This window comes from Alosa alosa, chromosome 4, assembly GCF_017589495.1.
Source record: "Alosa alosa isolate M-15738 ecotype Scorff River chromosome 4, AALO_Geno_1.1, whole genome shotgun sequence".
Classification (NCBI taxonomy): domain Eukaryota; kingdom Metazoa; phylum Chordata; class Actinopteri; order Clupeiformes; family Clupeidae; genus Alosa; species Alosa alosa.
The window spans coordinates 15,667,563-15,689,420 of NC_063192.1; the positions used below are offsets into that span (position 1 = coordinate 15,667,563).

The following is a 21,858-nucleotide window of genomic DNA, read 5'->3' on the forward strand; positions in this document are numbered from 1 at the left end:
CTAATAAGGAGCAAATTAGACTGTAAGCTCCCACTTAAAAACCACTCACTTCACCTCCCCCACTCACCACAGACAGTACCTTATAGCTGACCCCCAAGCCTTCATTAACACACACTCGCTGGTAATTTAGTGAAGCCTGGGTGTGTTGGACTGAGTGTGTAAGTGCTTGGGTAGTCACTGTCCTGTCCTGTCCTCTGTCAGTGCGCCATGATGATTCTAGAACACCTGCAGTGGATCCGAGTTGGCTCGGAAACATTTCTCTAGTGGCTGGCTGGCTGGCCGGCCGGCTGCGGTGCTTTGTAAGTAGGTCAGTGTGCTACGCAGAAGGGCAAGAGAGTGCTCAGCAGGTCGTTGTTTTCCTGTACTGAATTTGGATTCTGGAGATCCCGTCAATCCACTGAAGCGAAGCGTGACCCGAGTGACCAAAAACACACTGAAGAAAGAAGTGCTGAAATAGAATCTGCTCTCTCCCCCAAGACTGCAGGGTCGGTGGGTAGCGGCACTTTGAAGGTGAGTTAAAATGTTTCAAGATGAACAAAGACAAAGATGCATAGTCATTTTCCCTCCTTGAACCTAGTCAGTGCAGTAGTCTCTTAAAGAGACAGTGTCAGATTAGCTGGTGAAAAGCACAGACGTTCAGACAATGTTGCGATCTTAAAAAGCCCGCCTGTCCCCTGCACAGACCTAATTGGTTCCATATGATGACACTCGTACCCACTTGCTCAGGCAGGGGGCTAAAATTACTTCCACATGTTCCTCTGAAATTGCTTAAGGGGAGAGAGAGAGAGAGAGAGAGAGAGAGAGAGAGAGAGAGAGAGAGGGAGAGACAGACAGACTGAGCAACAGAAAGAAACCCACGCTATCTTGGCCCGAGATTCGCTTCACTGTTTTCTTATTTATTTATTGGGGTTTTTTTTACGTTAAAGTATTCCTGAAATGGCCCATTCAGACAATCCCATAAATCAGTGCTTCGTACCATTCAGGGAAAAATGGAGGCCTTTCTCTGATCTTCTGCACTGACCTACAAGCACATTTCTGGTGAAATACCCAGAATATTTGTAAGCTCTGGCCAAAATAACTGTTTTTCATGTTATGGGTTGTACACAGTGGTTTTACATGAAAAGATGTTTTGCATTCAATGCATGCTGATGTGTGTCTTTGCACACAAGTTAGTCAGCAAATCAGATGTGATACATCTGAAGTTTGTAGAGCTATGGACAACACAACATCTTAGAAATCGCCAGGAAACACAATGCAACACACAAACCACTCTGTAGTGTACAAACTCTCCCTCTAACCAATAAAAAAACTCTCTAGTGTAAAACTCTCCCTCTAACCTCACTGCAACAGCTGACCCCTTTTCACACAGCTTTTTTTTTTTTTTTTTTAAAGGTATGCTACTATTCGGCACAATCACTATTTTCCATGGTCGTCAAATGGTAGACAGAGGGGAAAATTCTTTCCATTTCTTTCTTTGCAGTTACAATGCTAAGCCGTCCAGGCAACTAGACAGATGGGCAGTTTGTCTTCTCTCTCTCTCTCTGCCTCTCGTATGCTGTCTCTCTCTCTCTCTCTCTCTCTCTGCCTCTCTCATGCTGTCTCTTTTTGTCTGTCAATAATCACGAACATGCAAGAACTTTAATGAATTCAGGAAGAGGCTTGTTTAGTGCTGGCCAGTTGTATGTCTAACTAGAGCTGGACATGAATGTGCCCTAACAATATTCAATATGCTTTTAAAAGGTTTCCCCCCCGATTCTTTTCTCTAAACTTTACTTATGACTGACTGGCATTTTCATGCTCCACTTCCCATAAAGAGGGCAGACAGAGACACTCACTCACTCACCCGCCCACACAAACACACACACACAGTGCCACACAGGTCACTACTGCGCAGAGTGAACAGAGTAGCCTCTGCCTCTAGAAGCCATCCATCCTGCATGTGTGTTTACAGATGCTGTACTGAAGTGTTTGTGTTGTACTCAATATGTCCATGGATACAAATAGAAATAAAAGACTGGGTCCTGTAGAGATCATTATATCCTTAAATCACGTGGCGCTTCATGATTTTGTCTGGGTAGCGATGGGCAGCTCTGCTGAAGATGAGCGCTGTAGCAGCAGTGCAGATTTCTGGTGAGGAGAGCGAAGCGCTATTGTGACCTGTCCAAAATGCCATTCAAGATCGCACTCAGAGTGAGTGTGTGAAACGGCCCGATTTAGTGGCTCCCCGACCTGCCCAGAATGAACAAAACACACATATCCTGCACCTGCACTGCAAGGAAATGTGTGTTTTAGCTTTCCATTCAACAACAGCCATTGTTTCTTGAGAAAACATCTTGCCCGGTTTTGAGAGGTTGGTGGGAAATATGTGCTTAGGTACAGTGTGAGCTCATGAAAATACTGCTATTCAAGCATTACACTGTACAGTACCACAGGCCATTCTTGAGCCGAAATCTCTTCCAGCCGACTAAGTCAATCTTTGCTTGTAATGTGGCAAGGCAAGGCAGTTTTATTTATTGTGCAATTCAATGCGCTTTACAAACAAAAGCAGAGAATTGCAATCCAATAATAAATAAAAGCATAAAATGACCAAAAGGGGAACAAATTACACAAAAATACATAATTTAAAGTCATACAACACAGGGTGCATCTGGTTGGTTAAAAGTAAATGCATTTGATCAGTTAGGAGAAAGTAACAGAAAATAGTTTAGTCAAAACTGGTAGCAGTTAAAGCCGTTTTTTATGTAACCTGGAAGTTGGTTCCAGAGCCGCATAGCAGCTAATAACTGATTCACCATGTTTTGTTCTGACAATGCATTTTACCAACAAGTGTTTCCCCTGTAAACGGTGTGTATTGTATCTGGAAAGATATCTGGTAGTTTGGCCCCATCCCATTAAATAATTTAAAGACAAGCCAATGCAGGGACTTATGTATTGGGATGATGTGGTCAGTTCTACTGGTTTTTGTAAAAACTGTCGCTGCTACATTTTGTACCAGTTGAAGCTGTTTAATGGTTTAGGAAGGCCTATGAAAAGCCCATTGCAATAATCAACCCTATTGAAAATACAAGCATGATAGATTATGTTATGTCATAAGGGTCTGTTTTGCAATATTTTTAAGGTGGTTAAAGCTGATTTAGTCATTGCTTTCATATGACTGATGAAATTTAGATTGCTGTCAATTAAGACACCACGATTTTAACAGTATCCTTTGTTTTAAGCCATTTTGTGTAAAGAAGAATGTCTTTATTCCTTTTTACCAAATATATTTATTTACATTTTTCCTTTGTTCCGCTAAAGAATGTTTTCAGGCATCCCGTTGTTAATTCGGTCAATATATAGACAAAGAGATTCAACAAATGTTGATGCATCAGCATAACTATGATATGAAATCAATTTGATCTTAAGGATTTGTCCAAGTGGGAGCATATAAGTTGAATAACAGCAGCCCCAAGATCGATCCCTGGGGGACACAACAGCTTAAGGATGCTGGTGTGAAGGTACAGCTGCTGATGGCATCACAGAAGCTCCTTTCCAGTAGGTATGATTTGAGCACATTTAACTATACCCGAGAATCCATCCCACTCTTATAGTCTGTGTAGTAATATGCTGTGATCAACAAATAACTGCACTAAAGACCAATAACAGTAGGACTGATGTTTTGCTTGCATGCTCTGCTCTGTATTGAGGCTTATGTCATTTAAAACTTTAATAATAGCTGTTTTAGTGCTGTGATTGGCATGGAAACCTGACTAAAAGAGGTCAAGACAGCCATTTTACCTTAAGAAAACAGTTAATTGATGAAAGACTATTTTCTCAACAATTATACCAATAAATGGTAGATTGGATATGGGCCTGTAGTTTCGTATGGAAATATCCAGATTATTCTTTTTGAGTAGGGACCTTACGACAGCTGTTTTCAGGGACTTAAGAAATGTGCCAGACTGCAATGATACATTTACAATTTGCAGCATGTCTGCCACTAATAGGTGGAAAAGACATTAGAAAAAGTTGGTATAGTAGGCACAGAAAGAGTTGAGATTTCTATCAAGCTGAATTCACATATCAAATAGAGTTCCCCTCTCCTTAGCTGGTGGCAGGGCTATTAGAGTAAACATAAATTATCACAATTCCCTATGAAGTGCGGGCCAAACAACTCTCAACAGTGGCAGAAAATGTTATTCAATTCAGCAGGGTTAAAACAATATCTAAACGTTTCATTGAAAAACCGGACACAAATAACTATAATAGATATAACTAGATAACTATAATCTGCCTCTGACTATTTCACTACTCCATTACCTTGACTGGAGGTTTTAGCCACCATACATTACATGACATAAAGCATGCTGGCTACGATAAAACATCCCTTCTGCACTCACAGAAAAAAAAAACATCTGCATTTATTTCCATAATAGCCACATCCTGGCCAACTACTTCACTCACAAAGAGGCCATCTTATTCCAAAGACAGCGCAGTAGCACTGTAACACTTTGTGGCCTTGGTAAGAGCTGAACTTTATCTCTAGTAATTCACTGAAACTCGATCCGCTATGGCCTAGGCCTTACTGAGGGGAGTTGGGGGACACACCAACACAACAATCCTCAACTGTCAATCCCCGGCAAATCAATAACCCACTCGAAAACACACTGTTTCACTGACTGTCCACTAGATTTCAGAAACCATTAAATATTCATGCTGTTTCATGCTGTCAATAAACCACAGACATTACAAAGATTGACCTGACAGAGGGGACCGGACCGCAGCATCATGACTGCACTCTATGGTCTATTTCCAGTGAAAAAATAATAATAAGTGGACGGAAAGCATTGAGATATGATTACGTTCCATTCCACCGTGACACAGGCGAAGGATGTGTTGAAGGCTCCGAGCTACAAGGCCTATTTTTATCCCCATCAGTAGCGTCAACTGACAGGAGAGTCAACAGCAGGCCAGCACACAACTCGGAGCAACTGATAGATGTTTTGTGATCACTTCTCCATAAAGCCATGTTTTGCAGGTACTCCACAGAAACAAAAACACAGTCTACTTTTAGACAGGCTTTGGAACAAGGGCAACGATTGCACTGTAATATATATATATAGATGTTTTATCTGTGTCTGTGCCAGTTCAAGCCAATGATATTCATGAAAATACCATAGTGCTGTACCAGGAATAGTTAAGGAAAGTGACTAAGATATATAGGTCCTACCTAGGCTATAATTAAAACACAGACAGCAAAATGTAAGAAAAATGCTGTCATCATGTTTGAGCCTGACAACTACAAGTGACCTCTAACTTGGTGGTGGTTTGCTGATAATTTCCTACAGATACGCATAGTGATGTGCTGATGATGTACTTGCACCTATGACTATTAAACAGTAGCAGGCTGCTCTGAATTAATTTGAGACACACAAGTGTCTGCTAGCGGTGTCACATCTCATAAATAAGGCAAAAATACCAAACAGACTTGGAAGAACACCCTTGAACAGTGTATGTGGCAATGTATCTTGACATGACAAATAACCACCATATTTATATAAATATTTTCTGTTGACAAATTGATAAAGCATGTCCGGAAAAGCACATGAGTTGACAACATAACAGTAACATTGATGCCAATGCTGTACACCCACTAAATGGTCAGTACAAAGATCCCTTATTCCTGTAATATCACGCAGGGAAATGATTATTCACATCCATAGATAATGTGCATAAGTTCCTCAAAAAGCCTTAATAATGAAACATCCATCCCTCCATTTTTTTCTGTTTCCAATACACACATTGGCTGACACATACATATACATACATACATACATACATACACACACACACACACACATACGGTTAATATATACTGTATAATGTAGACTATACACAGAACTGACAGGTTAACATTTCACAGCCCTCATGCAGCAGCTCTGCAGTGCATTAAGGCAGCAGCTCCAAGCTCATGTGTATCACCTGAAGGCACTGCCTTGCAACCTACATGTAGCCTACATGTTAGTGCGGTTGCATTGCGCGTTGCATGTAGAGGGGAATGACAGGTAGGCGTGTATCACGTAAAAAGGCACTATTGCTCTAGCCTACAGTCCAAACTGAGAATGAAGATAAAATGGCATTGCACTGTGGTTGAGGCTGGATGTCTCAACAGCCATTTGTCAATACAGGCATATAATTTCACAAACCTGCAGCGTCAGAGATTTGTGCCTTGAATCACATCCCCTAGGTGAAGCTCATTGACTACAAATGTATTGCCCATTGCATACAATGACACATTTTTGACAATATTTGAAATGATACAGATTTATGCGCTATCGACATGCTCTCATTTCCCAGACGTGGCAAACTAATAACCCTTTGCAATTGCATACTGACACACTGAACTATGGTTCATATCACATGGATGGATAATGCCTCGGTATGATCTATTACATGCTACAGACGCATTGACTGGACATTCGGTGTAGGCTATGGCTACTGCAGCTAAACATCTGCTGCACAAGATTCAATTTAAAAGTCAGCTATTAATAAGAAACACGAATTAATGAAATAATGTTGGAAATTAGGTGAATTGTCTTACCCCGGAGCACACTGGTTTTATCCATGTACATAGCGCAGCAAAACACGAAACCAGTCATTAAAAAACCGAACGGGAGACGCAACCCCCCAATCGCCCAAATAACGAAATGATAACAAATTAACTAGCACAGTTAAGGCGTATACAAATGAAAACCGGTCACTCCTTCACCGGTAGACTATAATCAAATATGTAGGTTAAACAAGCTAAGCGCGAGGGAGAAAGCCCTCATCAAAGAGTCGGGCGGACTGCGAGCATCCTCAGTAGGTCAAAAACGAATGCTCTCCTATTTTATCGTCGTCTAAAGCTAATCTAAGATACACATTAACGAAATGTGATTTGAAAAAATTGCACACAACGACGGAGCATTGTGGCGCTGCAAAATATCGAGCAGAAATAAAATGAAAAACCTCCTTCACAGCCCCCCACCCCTCACCGGCTGCCCTGCTATCGAGCTCCACAGCAGCAGCAGCAGCAGCAGCAGAACCGTCTACTGAGGGACTCGCATATAATATGACCCCCAACCCTCCCCCTTTTCCTCACACACACATAGGCCTACTTCTTCCGTATCGTCTCTCTCATTCTATCGCGCATCTTTGCCTCTATTTCAGTTTCCTTGACAACAAATTCACTGTGACTATGTCGGTGCCCAGAGTAGCCTATTTGGGCATGCACTGCCAGTTTTCTTTTCTTTTCAATCCAACAGGTCCACATCTTACAACCATTTTCTGATGCATGCGTTTGAAAAACATGGCAATATATACCAACAGTGTAATGTAAACTCACAATTTAAGGGCCTATAATTATGTTAGGCTCAATCTACAATGGATTTTCTGATCCACTGACTTAACTTTAGCCTATAATATTTGTATGAAGTACTAGCTGATAAAGTATTGGGAAGTCTTACCATGAATAATAAAAAAACAAATATTTGTAAATTTTGTCAAAATATAGTAAGCAAAACTATCCTACTTTTCTTTAAAAAAAAAAAAAAGTAATTTCAGTAAGACAGTGAGCCACTTCACTTACAAATCACTGAGCATTAGGATATGTCATGTGCTGAGCTAGGCTACACCCTCAAACGTGACAGAGCTGTGGCGTGTTGACATCATTCTACAGTGTAGCTACCTCATCTAACCAGATGGGTATTCAGACCGGATTAACACTGGGGTTAAAACAGAGGCAAAGCATTGAAAGAGAAAACCTTCAGCGACACAGAAAACAAGTGTGTCACCGCAACCCCACATCTCCTAAGTCCAGCATTACTAAGCCATGGGCCAAATATTAATAAATATAATTTCAAATAGACCAACAAATAGGCTACACAAAAATTATCCCTGTCATCCATATTGGTGCCATAATATTGTCCTGCGTCTTAATTGTCAGACAGCTTCATAATCTCCCAACGAGAGTGAATTGGGATTAGAGACTACTGAGACTTGTTTTGCCCTTGCTTCACTCTCGCTGCCGCTCTAGTTCTGTCACCCCTGCTGGGGGCGCTGAGCCATTCCTCTCCCTGGCCCTGGCGCAGGTTGTCTGCTTTAAATGGAGAGATTTACCCCCCTGATTTCCCAAGAGACAGGGCCATCTGCCCACTGTCACCAGTCCCATTATTACAGGCAATCTGCGCATGCGTGGAGCGGGAGGCAACATAACACTTCCTGGTATGGATATGGCCCTTACATGCACATGCTGGGCTGAAGCATAAACAGATTTATTAAATACACATGAGCTTGGGGGGAAGCATGTTCATATTTATTACCTAAATAAAAAGCCCTCATGACTGTGCAAATGACCTTCTACATCTTTTTACACACCGTGTATGACAGCCCACCACAGAATGTAACAGAATAAAATGTTGCCTTGTTACAATATCACTCTTTAGCATCCTCTTGGCGACTGTTCATAGGGACATATGGCATACAATACAGCTTACACTGTCAGCACAGACACGCTTAATGTACAACAAGAACCACCTTGACAGCCCATTGATCCTTTGTGACACGGGTGCTATTCGGATGAAGGTCAACTGGCTTGACCTTTAGTCCGAGTGCATATATTAGAATTTTATTGCTCTTCAGAGCACACAAAGGAATACACTTTATCCCTGAGTAATCAATCCTATTGCATTGCAGATGCAGTTGTTAAACAATGAGATATAACATTTGCTGTTGGCTGTTTTGGCTTGCAAAGTAGAGATAATATATATATATAATTAATTGGGGGAACGAATTGGTATTTACTTTCAATTGCCTCATCCCTGACACAACTTATACTTCAGGTATAAATCCAAGGGGAATAGTGAGGATTTGCATGTTTTTTCTTTATTCAGCCTGAGTAAAGGAAGTGTGAAATCCAGTACATTGTTTCACTTATCAGTTGGCTTCAAAATCCAATCACCACACCAACCCACCCACAATAATTCTTTCTCAACTTCATTGTCTGTTTGGGAAAAGGTAAACGCATCGTTGTACGTAGGTCAGTTGGAGTTTGGACATGGGCCAGTTACAGTAGAAGTGGTGTGGTTGGGCATGGGAGATGCCACGGCAACCATGCCAGTTTCAGCTGTTTGGACACAGTCATGGTGAAAACATTCCCAGTGGGGAAGAGCTGTTTCTCCCGTTTCCAGCTGTCTACATGCACTCATAAAAAGCCACAGGCAGGGGCATTTTTCCCATTTTTTCCCCTTCTTTATTTTTCCAAGCTGCTATCGAAAGCATTCACTCAGCCTATAGTGTGAATGCTCAAAAACCTCCCATCTGATGCAGTTAATGATAACATCACCTAAGTGAGATGATATATAACCATATTAACTTCTGTAATGTGTGGTAATTTGGGTTAGAGCCTTTAGCACAAAAGGCAACTAGTAAAGCCTAACGTGTATAACCAAAGCTGTTTACACTAAGTGCCATGATAAACATCAAAGGCCAGATAGTGTAGCTACAATAGAGGGCTTTATCTGAGTTTCCTCTGCAGGACTGCTGGTGGGGCTCCTTTTGTGAGGAGCCTGTGAGAAAATGGAGACTGTTTCCATCTCACATGCCTGAGCAGCTTCAAACACCACACAGGCCACAAGGAAAAGAAGAAAAACACACATGTAAAAATAACTAGGCAGGGAGATCAGACCCAATTTTTTTTATAAAACACAGATAATAATGAAATCTAAATGCCATAATGTTGTTCTTTACATCTATAAGACTGATGTCTGAATGTAGCATGACTTGTACAGGCTGAATGTAGTCATGTGTCTGAAATCTCTTTCTCCCCACTAGTATGGTGCAGGAACCATGGTTATGCATGGGATGTGAAAACTACAATAATCAAACTGTGTTAGAGAGCTTAGTATAAGACCAATTCTTGCTAATACAAATGTGATATTCATATTTATATATGAAAAGTGATTAATTAGTAGTCATATGAGAGAGAGAGAGAGAGATATAGAGACAGATTAGCCTTTACAACACAACTGCTTCTGGCTCACCAACCTCTTGGTGGGCCTATTTTGATGCCGTCATTGTGGCATCTTTCTATTTTGGTTCTATGGGGAACGTGAGTGAGTATGTGTGTGTTCTGGAATGTGAGTGCTTTGTGTACTAAGGACAAGCTTGGAATGCCAGTTCACTGATCTTTGACTTGGCCTTTTACAGACCAAAATGGTATAAATAATAGTGTCCCTTGGAATTGTGGGGTGGCAAAATAGTTTGAAATACCCATTTACTATTTTGACATTTAGCCTCAATCATGCTCTCAGCAGACCATGTGGTAACTGTAGTGGAAACAATTATATTCCCATGCACCCATCAACATAGTCCTACATTTCTGGAAAATAATGCCACTCCCTTGAGCCTAATATCTGTTTATAGTGAATCTATTGACCATGCGTGTGAAGCTGCCCCCAGTCTTATCACAGGGAACAGAAAAGCCTTTAAGCCTCCTTGAAAACAGCTTATTATTGTCTCTCAGTACTATTATGCTGACCCCCACATGAAAAAAAAAAAAAAAAAAAAAAACAAGCTGCTGGACAAACTACTTTTAATGTTATCCAGAGGGGGAACACACACACACACACACACACACACACACAGGGGAAAGAGAAGCTTCCGCTCAGTGAGAGGACCACCCCCTTCAGCCCTTAGCAAAGATGCAATGATGCTCGATGGTGAATCACACTTCTCCTTCAGCCTGCCTGTTCCCATAACACATCAGCAAAGGAAATGCAGAGCCCGAGGAGAGTTGGTGTGGATTTTATTTTTGTACGACAAAATGTTGTGCCCATCTCATTTACAAATGTCTCCGTTTCAGACGTTTTCTGTTAATCTTAAAGTAAATTAACCACCCCTGTGACAATACCCAGCACTACCAACTTCATCCCATGGTGGAGCCCCCTCCGAGTTCTCTAAGAATAACATCACTCTCCTACGGCCCTCAAAGTGTTGCCATTCCGTCTCTGTTGATTTCTGTGCCTCTGTTTCCCTTCTTCTATCTCCCTCCCTCCCTAACTTGCTCTCTCTCCTTCCTTCCTTCCCAGTCCTGCCACGTTGTCTGTGGTTCCCTATGGCATGGCATTCCCACACACTGACACAGTGACACAGTCACCCTCCCTCCCTCCTTTTCCCTCTCTCCCTCCTTCTCTCTTCTTCCAAGCTGCTCCTTCTGCAGCTGCTGCTTGAGATAGCGTTTCCAAGCATGCATGCTCACACACACACACACACACACACACACACAGACACAAGACCACGCTAAGACCACTTACCCACACATGCTGCCAGCTTGATTATACACACATTGCAGACACTCGCGCACACACACACACACTCATACAAAGTGCATAGCCAGTGGCTGCAGCCTCTGGTTTCAAACCACAGATTTTTAGAAAAGACTCGCTCAGTCCTACTTAATGCAAAGCTGGGTTTGTAAGAGAAAAAGGATTCACAAAGCCCCTTTTTGTCCTCTGCTGTCTCGTCTCGCACTGGAGGACAGTGACTGCGCAGCAACCACATTTCCTCCTGATTGAGTTAGCTGCTGCATTTAACACAAATCTAATAGAAGGTAGGGCCAGAGAACATGGAGGTAGTGTTTTTGACATGAGTGAAAGTAAAGCAGTTGAGAGGGAGGGAGAGAAAGATAAAGAGAGAGAGGGTGTGTGAGGGAGGGGAGAAGAGAGTAGGGGAGATAGAGTGAGATAGAAATGTGATGTAGAACACCTTCTCCTCCCACTCTGTCACAATCATCGCTCTCCAACACCCTCCCACAGTACCTGTGAAAGCCCTCTCCCAAGACACACTGCCATTCCTCACACGGCAACTCAAGGTGATAATATATTCATTGGCAAACGACTGACATCCGCATTCCCATTTACAGTTTAGGGGTGGGCGAGTAGGTAGAGGGCTGAAGGGGACAAGTCGATTTTACATCCCTGGCCAGCCTGGAGGACCACTGGTACAGCAACACTCCAGGGGGTTGCAGGGATGTGGGTCACAAGGCCAGGCTGGCAATCCCATGAGTCAATCCAAGGGAAGTGGAGCCGTAACCCTGGACAGTGCCAAGGCCGTGTGGAACCCAGGACAAGAGAGTTCTGTGCCAAACTGGCTGCTTAAGTTGCTATTTATACCAGTATGGGGTGAGACAGGAGCTCTTGACACCTCTCTGTGAGAGCAGTCTTCTCTTAAGCTTTAACTGGGAGTCCACCGTCATAGGGATTTGATGGTGTATAACATTACAGCAAACAAATGAACACCAGAGAGGAAAGACACATACCAATCAGGGATACCCATACAGTGCATAGTAATACTCAGATGTTTATTGGTTCAATGCAACATCAACGTAAAACTAGTCCTCTTTATTATGTTATGACCATGCATTGCATTTTATGTAAAGGATAAACATTTGCAATTTCAAACAATTAATACACGTCTGTGTCTGACTGTCACTGTAAAAACCCATGTTGTGACAATGTGATTTAGTACTTTTTGACAGGAAAGACGTGTGTGACAAGACAATGTGAAGATGTAAGACCTGCTTTCTACACAAGTAAAAAAAGTGCAGAACATCAGAGAACTGTGTGGAGAGAGAAAATGTAACAGTTGAGAACCAATTTAGCTGTTCACATTTGCAGTAGCAGAATGCAGTCTGACACAAACTCAGGCTCACTTCTCTCTTAAACACACAGACACACAATATTGAGGTGAGATATCAGAAATGCAGATATGCACACCAACAGAATGGAAACAGTCATCTCTATGTAATCTAATCTATCTACCAGATGGTCTTTATACAAGACTGGGGGCGTTTATAAAACTTCTTAAAGGGTATGACAGGCAATTTAAAGGCATAGTGCCGGCCTCATTGTTCAGCAGAGTGAGGTCAGTATACAGAGACATGGGACTGCTGCTACAGGATTCCAGTTTGTCAGGGATGGTGCCAAATTACAGATAAGAACCAGACAACCTTCACTTCAACAGTTGATAACTAAAAACAGAACGAGCTTGAAATGCTAATAAATAAAAACCACATCCTCAATGTATCTGAAGACTATACCGCTAGTGGTCGTCATTACCAATGCAACATAAAATAACTGACTCAGCTAATCATCCCATCTGCTACTCTGTAAAGCCCAGAGTGCTAAGGCTAGCATTGAACAAACTCTGTTAGTGTGATGATACAGTGGGTAAATTCAGAGGCAAGCTCAAATGCTACACAGGTTACAGTGGAGCACATCTGTTGTGGCATATTTACAGAAAGGGTTAGAGGTCAGCTGAATGGCTAGACCCAACCTGGCGAGACTTCCAAGACAGGACATGTAGTCAGCGCTGTCATCTAAACTATTTAGGTAGTCATGTATACAATCCGACTGCCTCTGCCTGGACCCAAATACACAGTACAATCAAGACACTCACCCCACACTCAGAGGTTGAATCATTCCGACAAGTTACCCTCTACTGCATGCAGTGTTCAAAGGAAATGTGAGAGACTGTTCATGAATGTCAACAGCTGACTTCATGTATGTGGTTCTTCTGGTCTTTATGCTGCACATTGCAGAAGGAAAGCACACTGGAAGATATCTATCTGGACAAATCTATTGATAGATGCTATTCATCTCTAAAATGTGCAGTCAGCGATTGCACATGTTGTGTTTGTTTATGGTCATTATTTAAATTTCTTGATAGACACCCTTGTCCAAAACATACATTATATTTTAATCAAAGACCAAAAAAAAAAAAAAAAAAAAAAAAACACACACACACACACCAGAGAGGTAGCTCACCAGTCCCTTCAGTTCCCAGAAAAAAAGGGTTTTTGGGGACAGGCTGCCCCCAATTTGTTAATTTCCAGTTTTTGGGGCCTGGGCTGCTTACAGAGACCAGGTTTTTTTTCAAAGTATTTTCAAAGGGTGGGTAGCTAATGGATCGTGAGGAGATTTTGGCTGAATGTGACAAAAGATGGGTTTGAGATCATGTGACTGCACCTAAGGTAAATAAACCCATCTGCTAACAAGGTTCTATGGCCTATAGTTTATAGGACAGGCCAATCTAGTTTTGTAATAGAAAGTAACACAACTTCCCTTTCTTCAGAGAAAGTCACTTCTAAATTGAAGTGCAATAAGTCATGATGTAGATTCCACAGGTTCATTAGATTTGGAAGTGCAAAGCATTTTCACAGCATCCCATTTGCAGTGCTTTTTTATTGCTACTGTAAATGTCAATTAATATGGAGACAACATGAATAACATTCATGTGGTCAAATAGGTCATCGTTTAGTCCAGACTTCGTGACCAGGAAAACACAGAAAATGTTGCTCACTGTGGTGTCTAGTTAAACCCATGCAAGACTAAGCTGTAAGGAAAAGTGGCCATTAATGTTTGAGCAAATATGGGCCGGAGAAAGGAATCTATTTAGGCCGATGTACATAAAAGCCTCCCAGAACTTTGACAGAAATGCAACACTCTCCATCTGCCCTTTTAAGTCCCCCCCTCCCCACTCTCAGATCGCAGTTGATGGTGTAAATGTTTTAAAAACAAAATATTAAAATCACTTTACATGATTAGTGGTTAAGAGGACTGATTAAAAAAAAAAAATTCATAAAGTCTTGGGGGCAGATTTACTGTTCTTATGAGAACAAACACAAAGTGTAATCCTCTTGTCCTTAATGGTCATAAAAAGTCATAGTGATAGGCTTCTGACTAAGCTACCAAACATCTACCCTTCCATAAGCCCCCAGTAAGTGGCAAACCAATGTCAACTGAGCATGACAATCTTCCTTCTCTGACTGACAGCAGTTGATCCATTCCACTGCCATCCTACTGAATTGCTCAATCACAGCTTTTGCACCAAATCTCTTGAATGCATTTACCAGCCTTTTTGTTGTATACCTGTGGTATTACTATCTGTAGTGATGGGCTTAATTGTTCCATTTGGAGCACTTCCTCTCCATCTTCAGCTTCCATTGGCTTAACTGCCATTCACACAAACAGTCATATCCACTGATCAGCACAGATGCATCTCAAGGCAATCCTTAATTGGATTTCACACTATGGTGCTTGAGCAAACAGGGGAAAAAAAAACTGACACACAAGGGAATACACACTCGCACACACATGAATGGCAAACATGGCAGTGTAATGTCAGCATGAAGAGACAGGAGATGGAAGGAACAGCCACAATACCACACCACTGCTGGGGCCTTTGTTATGGCTTATCGCCCGAGTGCAGCACCCATCAGCATAGAGATGATTTTTATCATGTGTAGGTTTTCATGGGCTTGCAGTAGCCTACAGCACAACCCCCACCAATAAAGCCTAGATCTTCTTTCAAAACAGTTTCAATGCAACTTATGCCCCTTTGAAGCCTGAAACATTAAGCATGGTCATGAATCAGAGGCAAAGTCACTATAGGCTATGCCATAAGGAAACCATGACCCCAAGTTCCTTATCCAGCTGCTCTTGACAACATAGTGTAGTTGAAAGTGTGGATAGGCTACATTTAACAAAATCTCAGCCTTGATTTCTGAAAACGGAGTCTATTCGCTTCTTTATTTTGTAAAATAGCCTGTGACACCAGGTGCAACTCACTACATTCGACTCGGGAGCTATTTCCAGATGCTGCAGGCTCGGACTTTACAAGGACAGTCAACACATTTGTTGTGGCAGAACCGTGGCTCGAGTGACCGCAAACACATCCAGATTAGAATGACAAATGTCACTTTGGAATGCCGCATGCCATCAGACAGATGAAAGCAAAGTATTAACATCTGTACGACTTACCTATCCTTCGCAGGACCGGTTGAGGACTCGGCAAGCCGCTGCTGATGTGGTATGAAAACCGCATTGTTTTGAACTGACTAGAAAAGGAATGTGGTGTCTCTGAGGGCAACAGCGGTGGAGTGAAGCTGATTAGAGCGCTCTTTGGTCGATTCAGCTGCATGCCTGGTCACAGTCAGGCATAAAACACAGGATGTGGCGTTCTCCGTTTAAAAGCAAATTAAGGTAGATTCCAGGCTCAGCATCAAATCCGGCAAAAAACTGAATTTGCAGAGTGGTCTTGGTCGACCATCAGGCTCTCAGTCAAGATGCCTGTCCCGGTAGTGGCCACTGGAATATCGTTGTTGTCCAGTTGTGGACTACAAACTAAACTGAAAAACAATCTTCGCACCGAAAGGCAGTGTCCAGCTTGTGTGCACCGAATCTGTGCTGTGAAAGTGTAATTACGATCAGAATCTCCCTGAACGACAAAAAACGCCATCAAAGACAGGGTGATTCACGTCACATGTAGGTCAAACATAGCAATTGTTCAGTCTAAGTCGCCGGTTATAATGGATCATAGCCACATCATCTCTGCACCGTTTCAATCGTCAAAAGACAGCTGTTCTTAGCCATATGCTTTATCGATAGGCCTATCACTATATTGTACAATTAAAACAAATCCTGGGGAGGGGTTGTAGATTCTCAACGAAACGAACGAAAATACTTAACTTCACTTAAGAGTTACATCGCCCCAGTGCTACAAAGTAGCCTACCCCTTTGAACCAACATTTAAACTCTTTCATACTCAAATTTCACCAACAGAAATGCTACCCTGCACTCGCTCAACAGTAGTCATGCCTAAACAAAGCCCTGACAGCTTTCTGAATATTGTGCCTCAATTCATTCATCTAACAGTAAGTAAATAATGTCATCGTTTTAAAGCATGCAACGCTATGTGAAAATAGAAGTACTCTAGCCTAGGATATTAGGACATGCACAAGTTCATTAAAGCGAGGATGAAGCAGTCTAGCCTACTCCTCACTTATTTTTACTTTTCTCCCCATTTCCTCTCGAGATGTTACCCCAAAATGTGCTCACTCAGCTCCTTCAAGCTAGATCCAAATCCGTATGAAAAAAAATTGAATCCTTCTCGTGTGCCTCTCCAGAGAAGTCCACATTTAATGCTCCATATATCGACGGCCTTGAAAGAAACTGCCCTCCATCAAATCCAAGAAAGTTTGTCCCCCAGTCCCTACCGGCTGCTGGTCCATTCTTTGTGTGGAACTTTTCGACGACGCCGTCAAACTGCAATTCCAAGCGTATCCCCCTCCTCCTTCCCCTGCTCCCGTGTGCGTCGACATATGAAACCAAGTCAACCCCCTCCTCCGCCATCTCTCTTCTTCCCAAAGTCTGTTTTTCATTTCGGTTTTTTTCCAAGGGTTTGTGCTTGAAACTTGATGCTAAGAAAAACGTAGAAAAATGTTTTATTTCCTATTCATAAAAACATAGCTGGTCACATTGGGCGAAAAACTATTATTGAGCGCCTTCTAATAAAATATCATAGGCTACACTTTTTACATTAAAATATCTAAGGACGCAACAAGACGTAGGAAGAACTATGCGCACTTAGGTCATGGACTCATCCCTTTTGACCCAGATTGCTCCAGAAGCCCAAATAGGGATAACAGTCATTCTGGTATACACTGGGAATATTTCATCGACCTTCTCAAAGCCATCCGGAAGTTTGCCTGGTACTTTGCTATATAAATGAACCAAAGAAATAGCATTTCAGTTTGCTGTGCTTCTACAATTATGTATGGACAATTAAGACACATAATAAGAGTCCTCAAAAAAGTTGATCAAAGAGCACCAGCAGCTTTATGCTTACAAATAAGGACAGAGTATAAATGTAAGATATAAATATGTTGCATGTCAGTGAAGAGTAGGTGACGATAACTAAAGTTTACCAGAAATATTCCATGCTTTTGGAATTTCCTGATTTCCTGCTCATGTTTGTATTCCTCTGAGTGAGCTAGTTGAGTCACTGAGCTTACCAGCTGCATTATACAATGTCACGACAGGGAGTATAATTCTTGGAAACTTAACAATTGCCCTGATATCTGCAGTAATGGGACCCGTATAGGCCAACATATTACTAGAAATTCACAACACAACACACCTAAAATATGCCAAGAAACCAGCCACGTACATCAGGCTTGCTTCCGGAGCTGAAGTCTACTTGGCCTTGAGACAACTACTTATGTCTGACAACCAACTACATCTGCAAAACAGCCAACACCGTTGAAACCTTTAGAGGGCGTAAGATTTCTAGGATTTTGCCAGAGGGTGGCAGTGCTGATAAAAGTCCGGATTCTCCCTTTGCCTAAATGTGAGAGAATTCTGGTGTCAGTTGTAAAAGTTAACTTAACACATTGTTAAAATGAGTATTTATTCAGACTTTAAAAATGTATAAAATGAACACTGACGACAAAAAAAAAAAAGAAAAGTGTTACACAAATCTCAGTCATTTTCTTTGGTCAGAAGTGGAGAGGGACTTTCGACTGCGTAGACTATACCTTTGCTGAAAAGCAAACCAGGTCCAGAAACATACAAATAACAAACACATGTAATTAGAATACATAACACATTTGTCCTGAAGATAAAGTCACCTAAATGGATAGATGTAAAGGATACGCAGTCTAGTGGATGTTGTGTACAGTATAGGCCTACACACAGCATATGATGTTATGGTAGCCATGGCTATGCATTATGAGAAATCCTACCTGTTTGTCCTCCACCATCACACTGTAGACCAGAGCAGATGATTGTTTGACACGTGAGCCAGAGGATCTCTGAGACCGTCTGGACTCATGGGAGGCAGAGGCCTGACCTGGCCGATCAATACTTTCATGCAGCCAGCCTACGGAGCAAAACGAGGAATGACTGTTCTGAAATGACCACTGTCAACAGCTGAGTACAGTTGTGCAAATTGTCAAAAATGGAAAATTACCAAGAAGCGCAAAGCCTTCATCAGGATGCACTTCAGACCTCTAATGAAGTCATTAGTGATCAAAATGGGTCACGCTAAAACATGGGTGATAATTTCATCCAACCCATGAGCAGATAAAAAGATTTTATAGATGACTCACCTTCATGGGATTCAGACAAGGACGGGCTCTCCATGAAGGTCAATGCAGTATTTTGAAAAGAGCTCTTACATGAATGGGCTGGACTGCCCACGTTGTCTTTCCAAATATGCCTTTGCCCACCTACTGCTTCTGAAAGACACTCTAAAAAAAACAAAGACACAGAATTATTTATTTTGACATCAAGGTCCGTGATGACGAGTGCAGTGGAAAAAAGCCAAGAAAGTATCCTACCTGCTTTATATAAGGCCTGCTGGAGATTTGAATGGGTTTCCTTCAGCTGATTCAATATCTCCAAGCTTTCTCTGTTTACATTACGGTACCGCACAGCCACATACACCAGAACCAGCAGTCCAATGAGAACCATGGTTCTTCTAAGGATAGCAACTAAATAGCCGATTTGCTCCTGCCAAGGAATGAAAAAAGGATAAATATGTATCAGATAAGAATCATGTAATTGATGTCTAATATAGGGCTATATTACCAGCAGTTTTACCTTTTAAAAAAAAAACAAAAACACTCACCATCTGTTGGTATCCAGGATTGTCACCATCAAGTACAGTCTTACATATCCATCTTTCGAGGTATACATTTAGAGCCACCAGTCCAAAAAGGACAAACCTGGGACGATTAACAAAATTGTAAACATTACAACGTATAACCTGTCAATTTAAAGGTGCTATTGTCATGAATGTATAAACACACACAACTAGGAGTAGACTGGATTAAATCATGTTTGTGATGGCACTTCAAGTCCACAATAAATCTTAGGGATGTTTGGTTGACAAACTTGGAAAGCGGACTGTGTTCCACCTGGCTCTCGAAATGCGCTGTGCAGATGTGAGGAGGAAAGCAGCGATGAACGCCAGACTGTTATAGAGCACACAGCTCAGAGTGTGCGACTCAGACATGATGAAGCTCTGCAAGAAGGCCACTCGGTTGAAGATTTCAGCAAATGCCACCTGCTGTTCGCGCACCGAAGAACTCATCTCTTCAAAAATGTTTCTCATTCCTACAAAACCAAGAAAAGGATCGCTGTGTATACACTGTGTGATCACTGTGAAACACATATTAGAGATCAAGTAAGTTTTACACTAGTAACCATTACAAGTACCTTACTTCAGCCCCCTGAACAGATTACCTTGAGTGGAGCTGAGTAACGTGGTCTTGAGGTCTTCTCCGTTGCGTAGGATAGTCTCCTGGGACCTGAGGGCAGCATTCTGAGCCTTCATAAGGTCCTCTGCCATGCGTTGTGTGGACACCAACCTCTCAGCCACTCCTGCTGAACTTTCAGTCAGCCTAAAGCAAGACGTCAGTACAAAGCAATTCCCTCATTTTTCCACCTCACTTTCTTGCTTGTCCAAGCCTATTCATAGGATGAAGTGCTGAAAACAATGGTGTCTACTTTGGGTCAAATCATCAAAGTAAAAAGTAATAAAGACAAATGACTGACAAGGTGCCAATAAACTTGCAATCTGCTGCTTTTGTCTTGTCACATGAGATGATTTGAACGGATTTACACAACAAGAAGCTCATCAAAAGCTGTACTTCCAAATCAGTTGCTGGATATATGCAATTGTAAACCTCCATCTCAGTGTGGTAAAATGGAGGTCATAGTTACCTGTGAATTGTATTCTCAGCACGATGCTGCCAGCGCTCACTTTGCAAGTAGTGGCAGATACTATGGGCATGAGTGAAAAATTCAGTGTACGTATTGAAAGCAACAGGATCCATGTCACGGGTGCAGAAGCGGATTTCACTGCCCTCTGGACATTCTGGAAAAGGTCGGTCTGATCTATGAAATAAAATTCCAGATTTACTCACAGCAGAGTCCACTAAATTGGTAATTATAACATGACAGAAATGAATAGGTAATAGTTTCTGGCTAATCCCATCTAAATAGTCTGAAAATTACTCAAATACTGCTAGACCACCCTGACCAATCATTATTGTATTTTCTTAGCAAAACCAGCCAATTAGAAGGCTCAGGATGGGTTAAGTGAAATGCTCTGATTATGTTAAGGGTGGATTAGGCCTCTTAGCCTAGGCTACGGTCAAGCCTTCTGTAGGCCTAAGCACGAGATCCAAACAGAGGCATAAACAAATGTAATTTGCTGCCGCTAGGGTGCGTCTAGATTTCTAGGCTAGGCAAATACACCAACCTTACATCAAAACTAACACAGGGAAACATTTAGTAACTAACAGACCTTCTAAGGTGACAGTGCGTGAAAGCCAAGGCTATTTTGCTTTGAGTCTCATCCGTAAATTCCCGACATCTTGTATGGATTTTCTCCAAGGCTCGTGACCAGCATTCACCGTAGCGTGGTTGACTTGCAAACTGTTGCAGCCTCTGGAGATGAAGTTGCCCCTTTTCCTCCAAACTTTTGTCAGTTTCCGCAGATGCAACCACATATCCACAATAAACTGCTACTTTGAATAACCAAATATGCCACATCGTGAGAAAACAAATAACAGTCCTATGCCCTGCGAGTAGGCCAGGGCCAATTAATAAACAGACTGGTACACTAGCCTATGGGTAGGCCTCAATGACTTAGCTTCCTAGAGCCAAGCCCTCAAATCTGCAGTTCATCATGCGTTTACGTCTTCAAAGAAATTAAGTGCCGCTCAAACTGTAGGCTATCGCAGTTTGTTCGATGCGATTGCTTTAGAGAGAGGCATGGGTGACGCTGTTCTATTTCTGTCCCAGTTGGTTAATTGAATAATGATGATACTTAGCCTATTGGTAGCCTTCCCCAATTTAAAGCTACAAGTCATGCTTGAGGAGTTGTTGAATTTTCAGCACATCAGGCCAATAAGAGTTTCTCTAGGAATATTGGAAGAAGATGAGCTACCTCTCTGGTGTGTTTCTTTTGGTCGTTGGTTAAAATAATGTAACC

The 21,858-nt window shown here is 41.9% G+C and overlaps 2 protein-coding genes across 3 annotated transcripts in view; both read right to left on the reverse strand.

Annotated features, from left to right (window-relative positions):
• Positions 1–17,187, reverse strand: part of fgd1 (FYVE, RhoGEF and PH domain containing 1) — a 28,730-nt gene extending 11,543 nt beyond the window's left edge. Inside the window, exon 1 of one of the 2 annotated variants that reach the window (XM_048242057.1) lies at positions 15,837–17,187. In XM_048242057.1, coding sequence (XP_048098014.1) covers positions 15,837–15,996 — 160 coding nt within the window. In that variant the 5' untranslated portion in view covers positions 15,997–17,187. Of the gene's footprint in view, positions 1–6,580; positions 7,070–15,836 lie in introns of those variants that run through there. The other variant, XM_048242058.1, reaches the window with a different exon arrangement.
• Positions 17,188–18,310: 1,123 nt separating this feature from the next.
• LOC125293787 lies at positions 18,311–21,784 on the reverse strand. Its single transcript, XM_048241910.1, has 9 exons — positions 21,169–21,784; positions 20,583–20,756; positions 20,103–20,260; positions 19,775–19,973; positions 19,486–19,582; positions 19,196–19,367; positions 18,965–19,105; positions 18,599–18,735; positions 18,311–18,396 (listed from the first exon to the last, which is right to left on the reverse strand). The coding sequence occupies exons 1-9, from the start codon at positions 21,414–21,416 to the stop codon at positions 18,340–18,342; spliced, it is 1,383 nt and encodes a 460-aa protein (XP_048097867.1). The 5' UTR covers positions 21,417–21,784; the 3' UTR covers positions 18,311–18,339.
• Between the last annotated feature and the right edge of the window lie 74 nt (positions 21,785–21,858).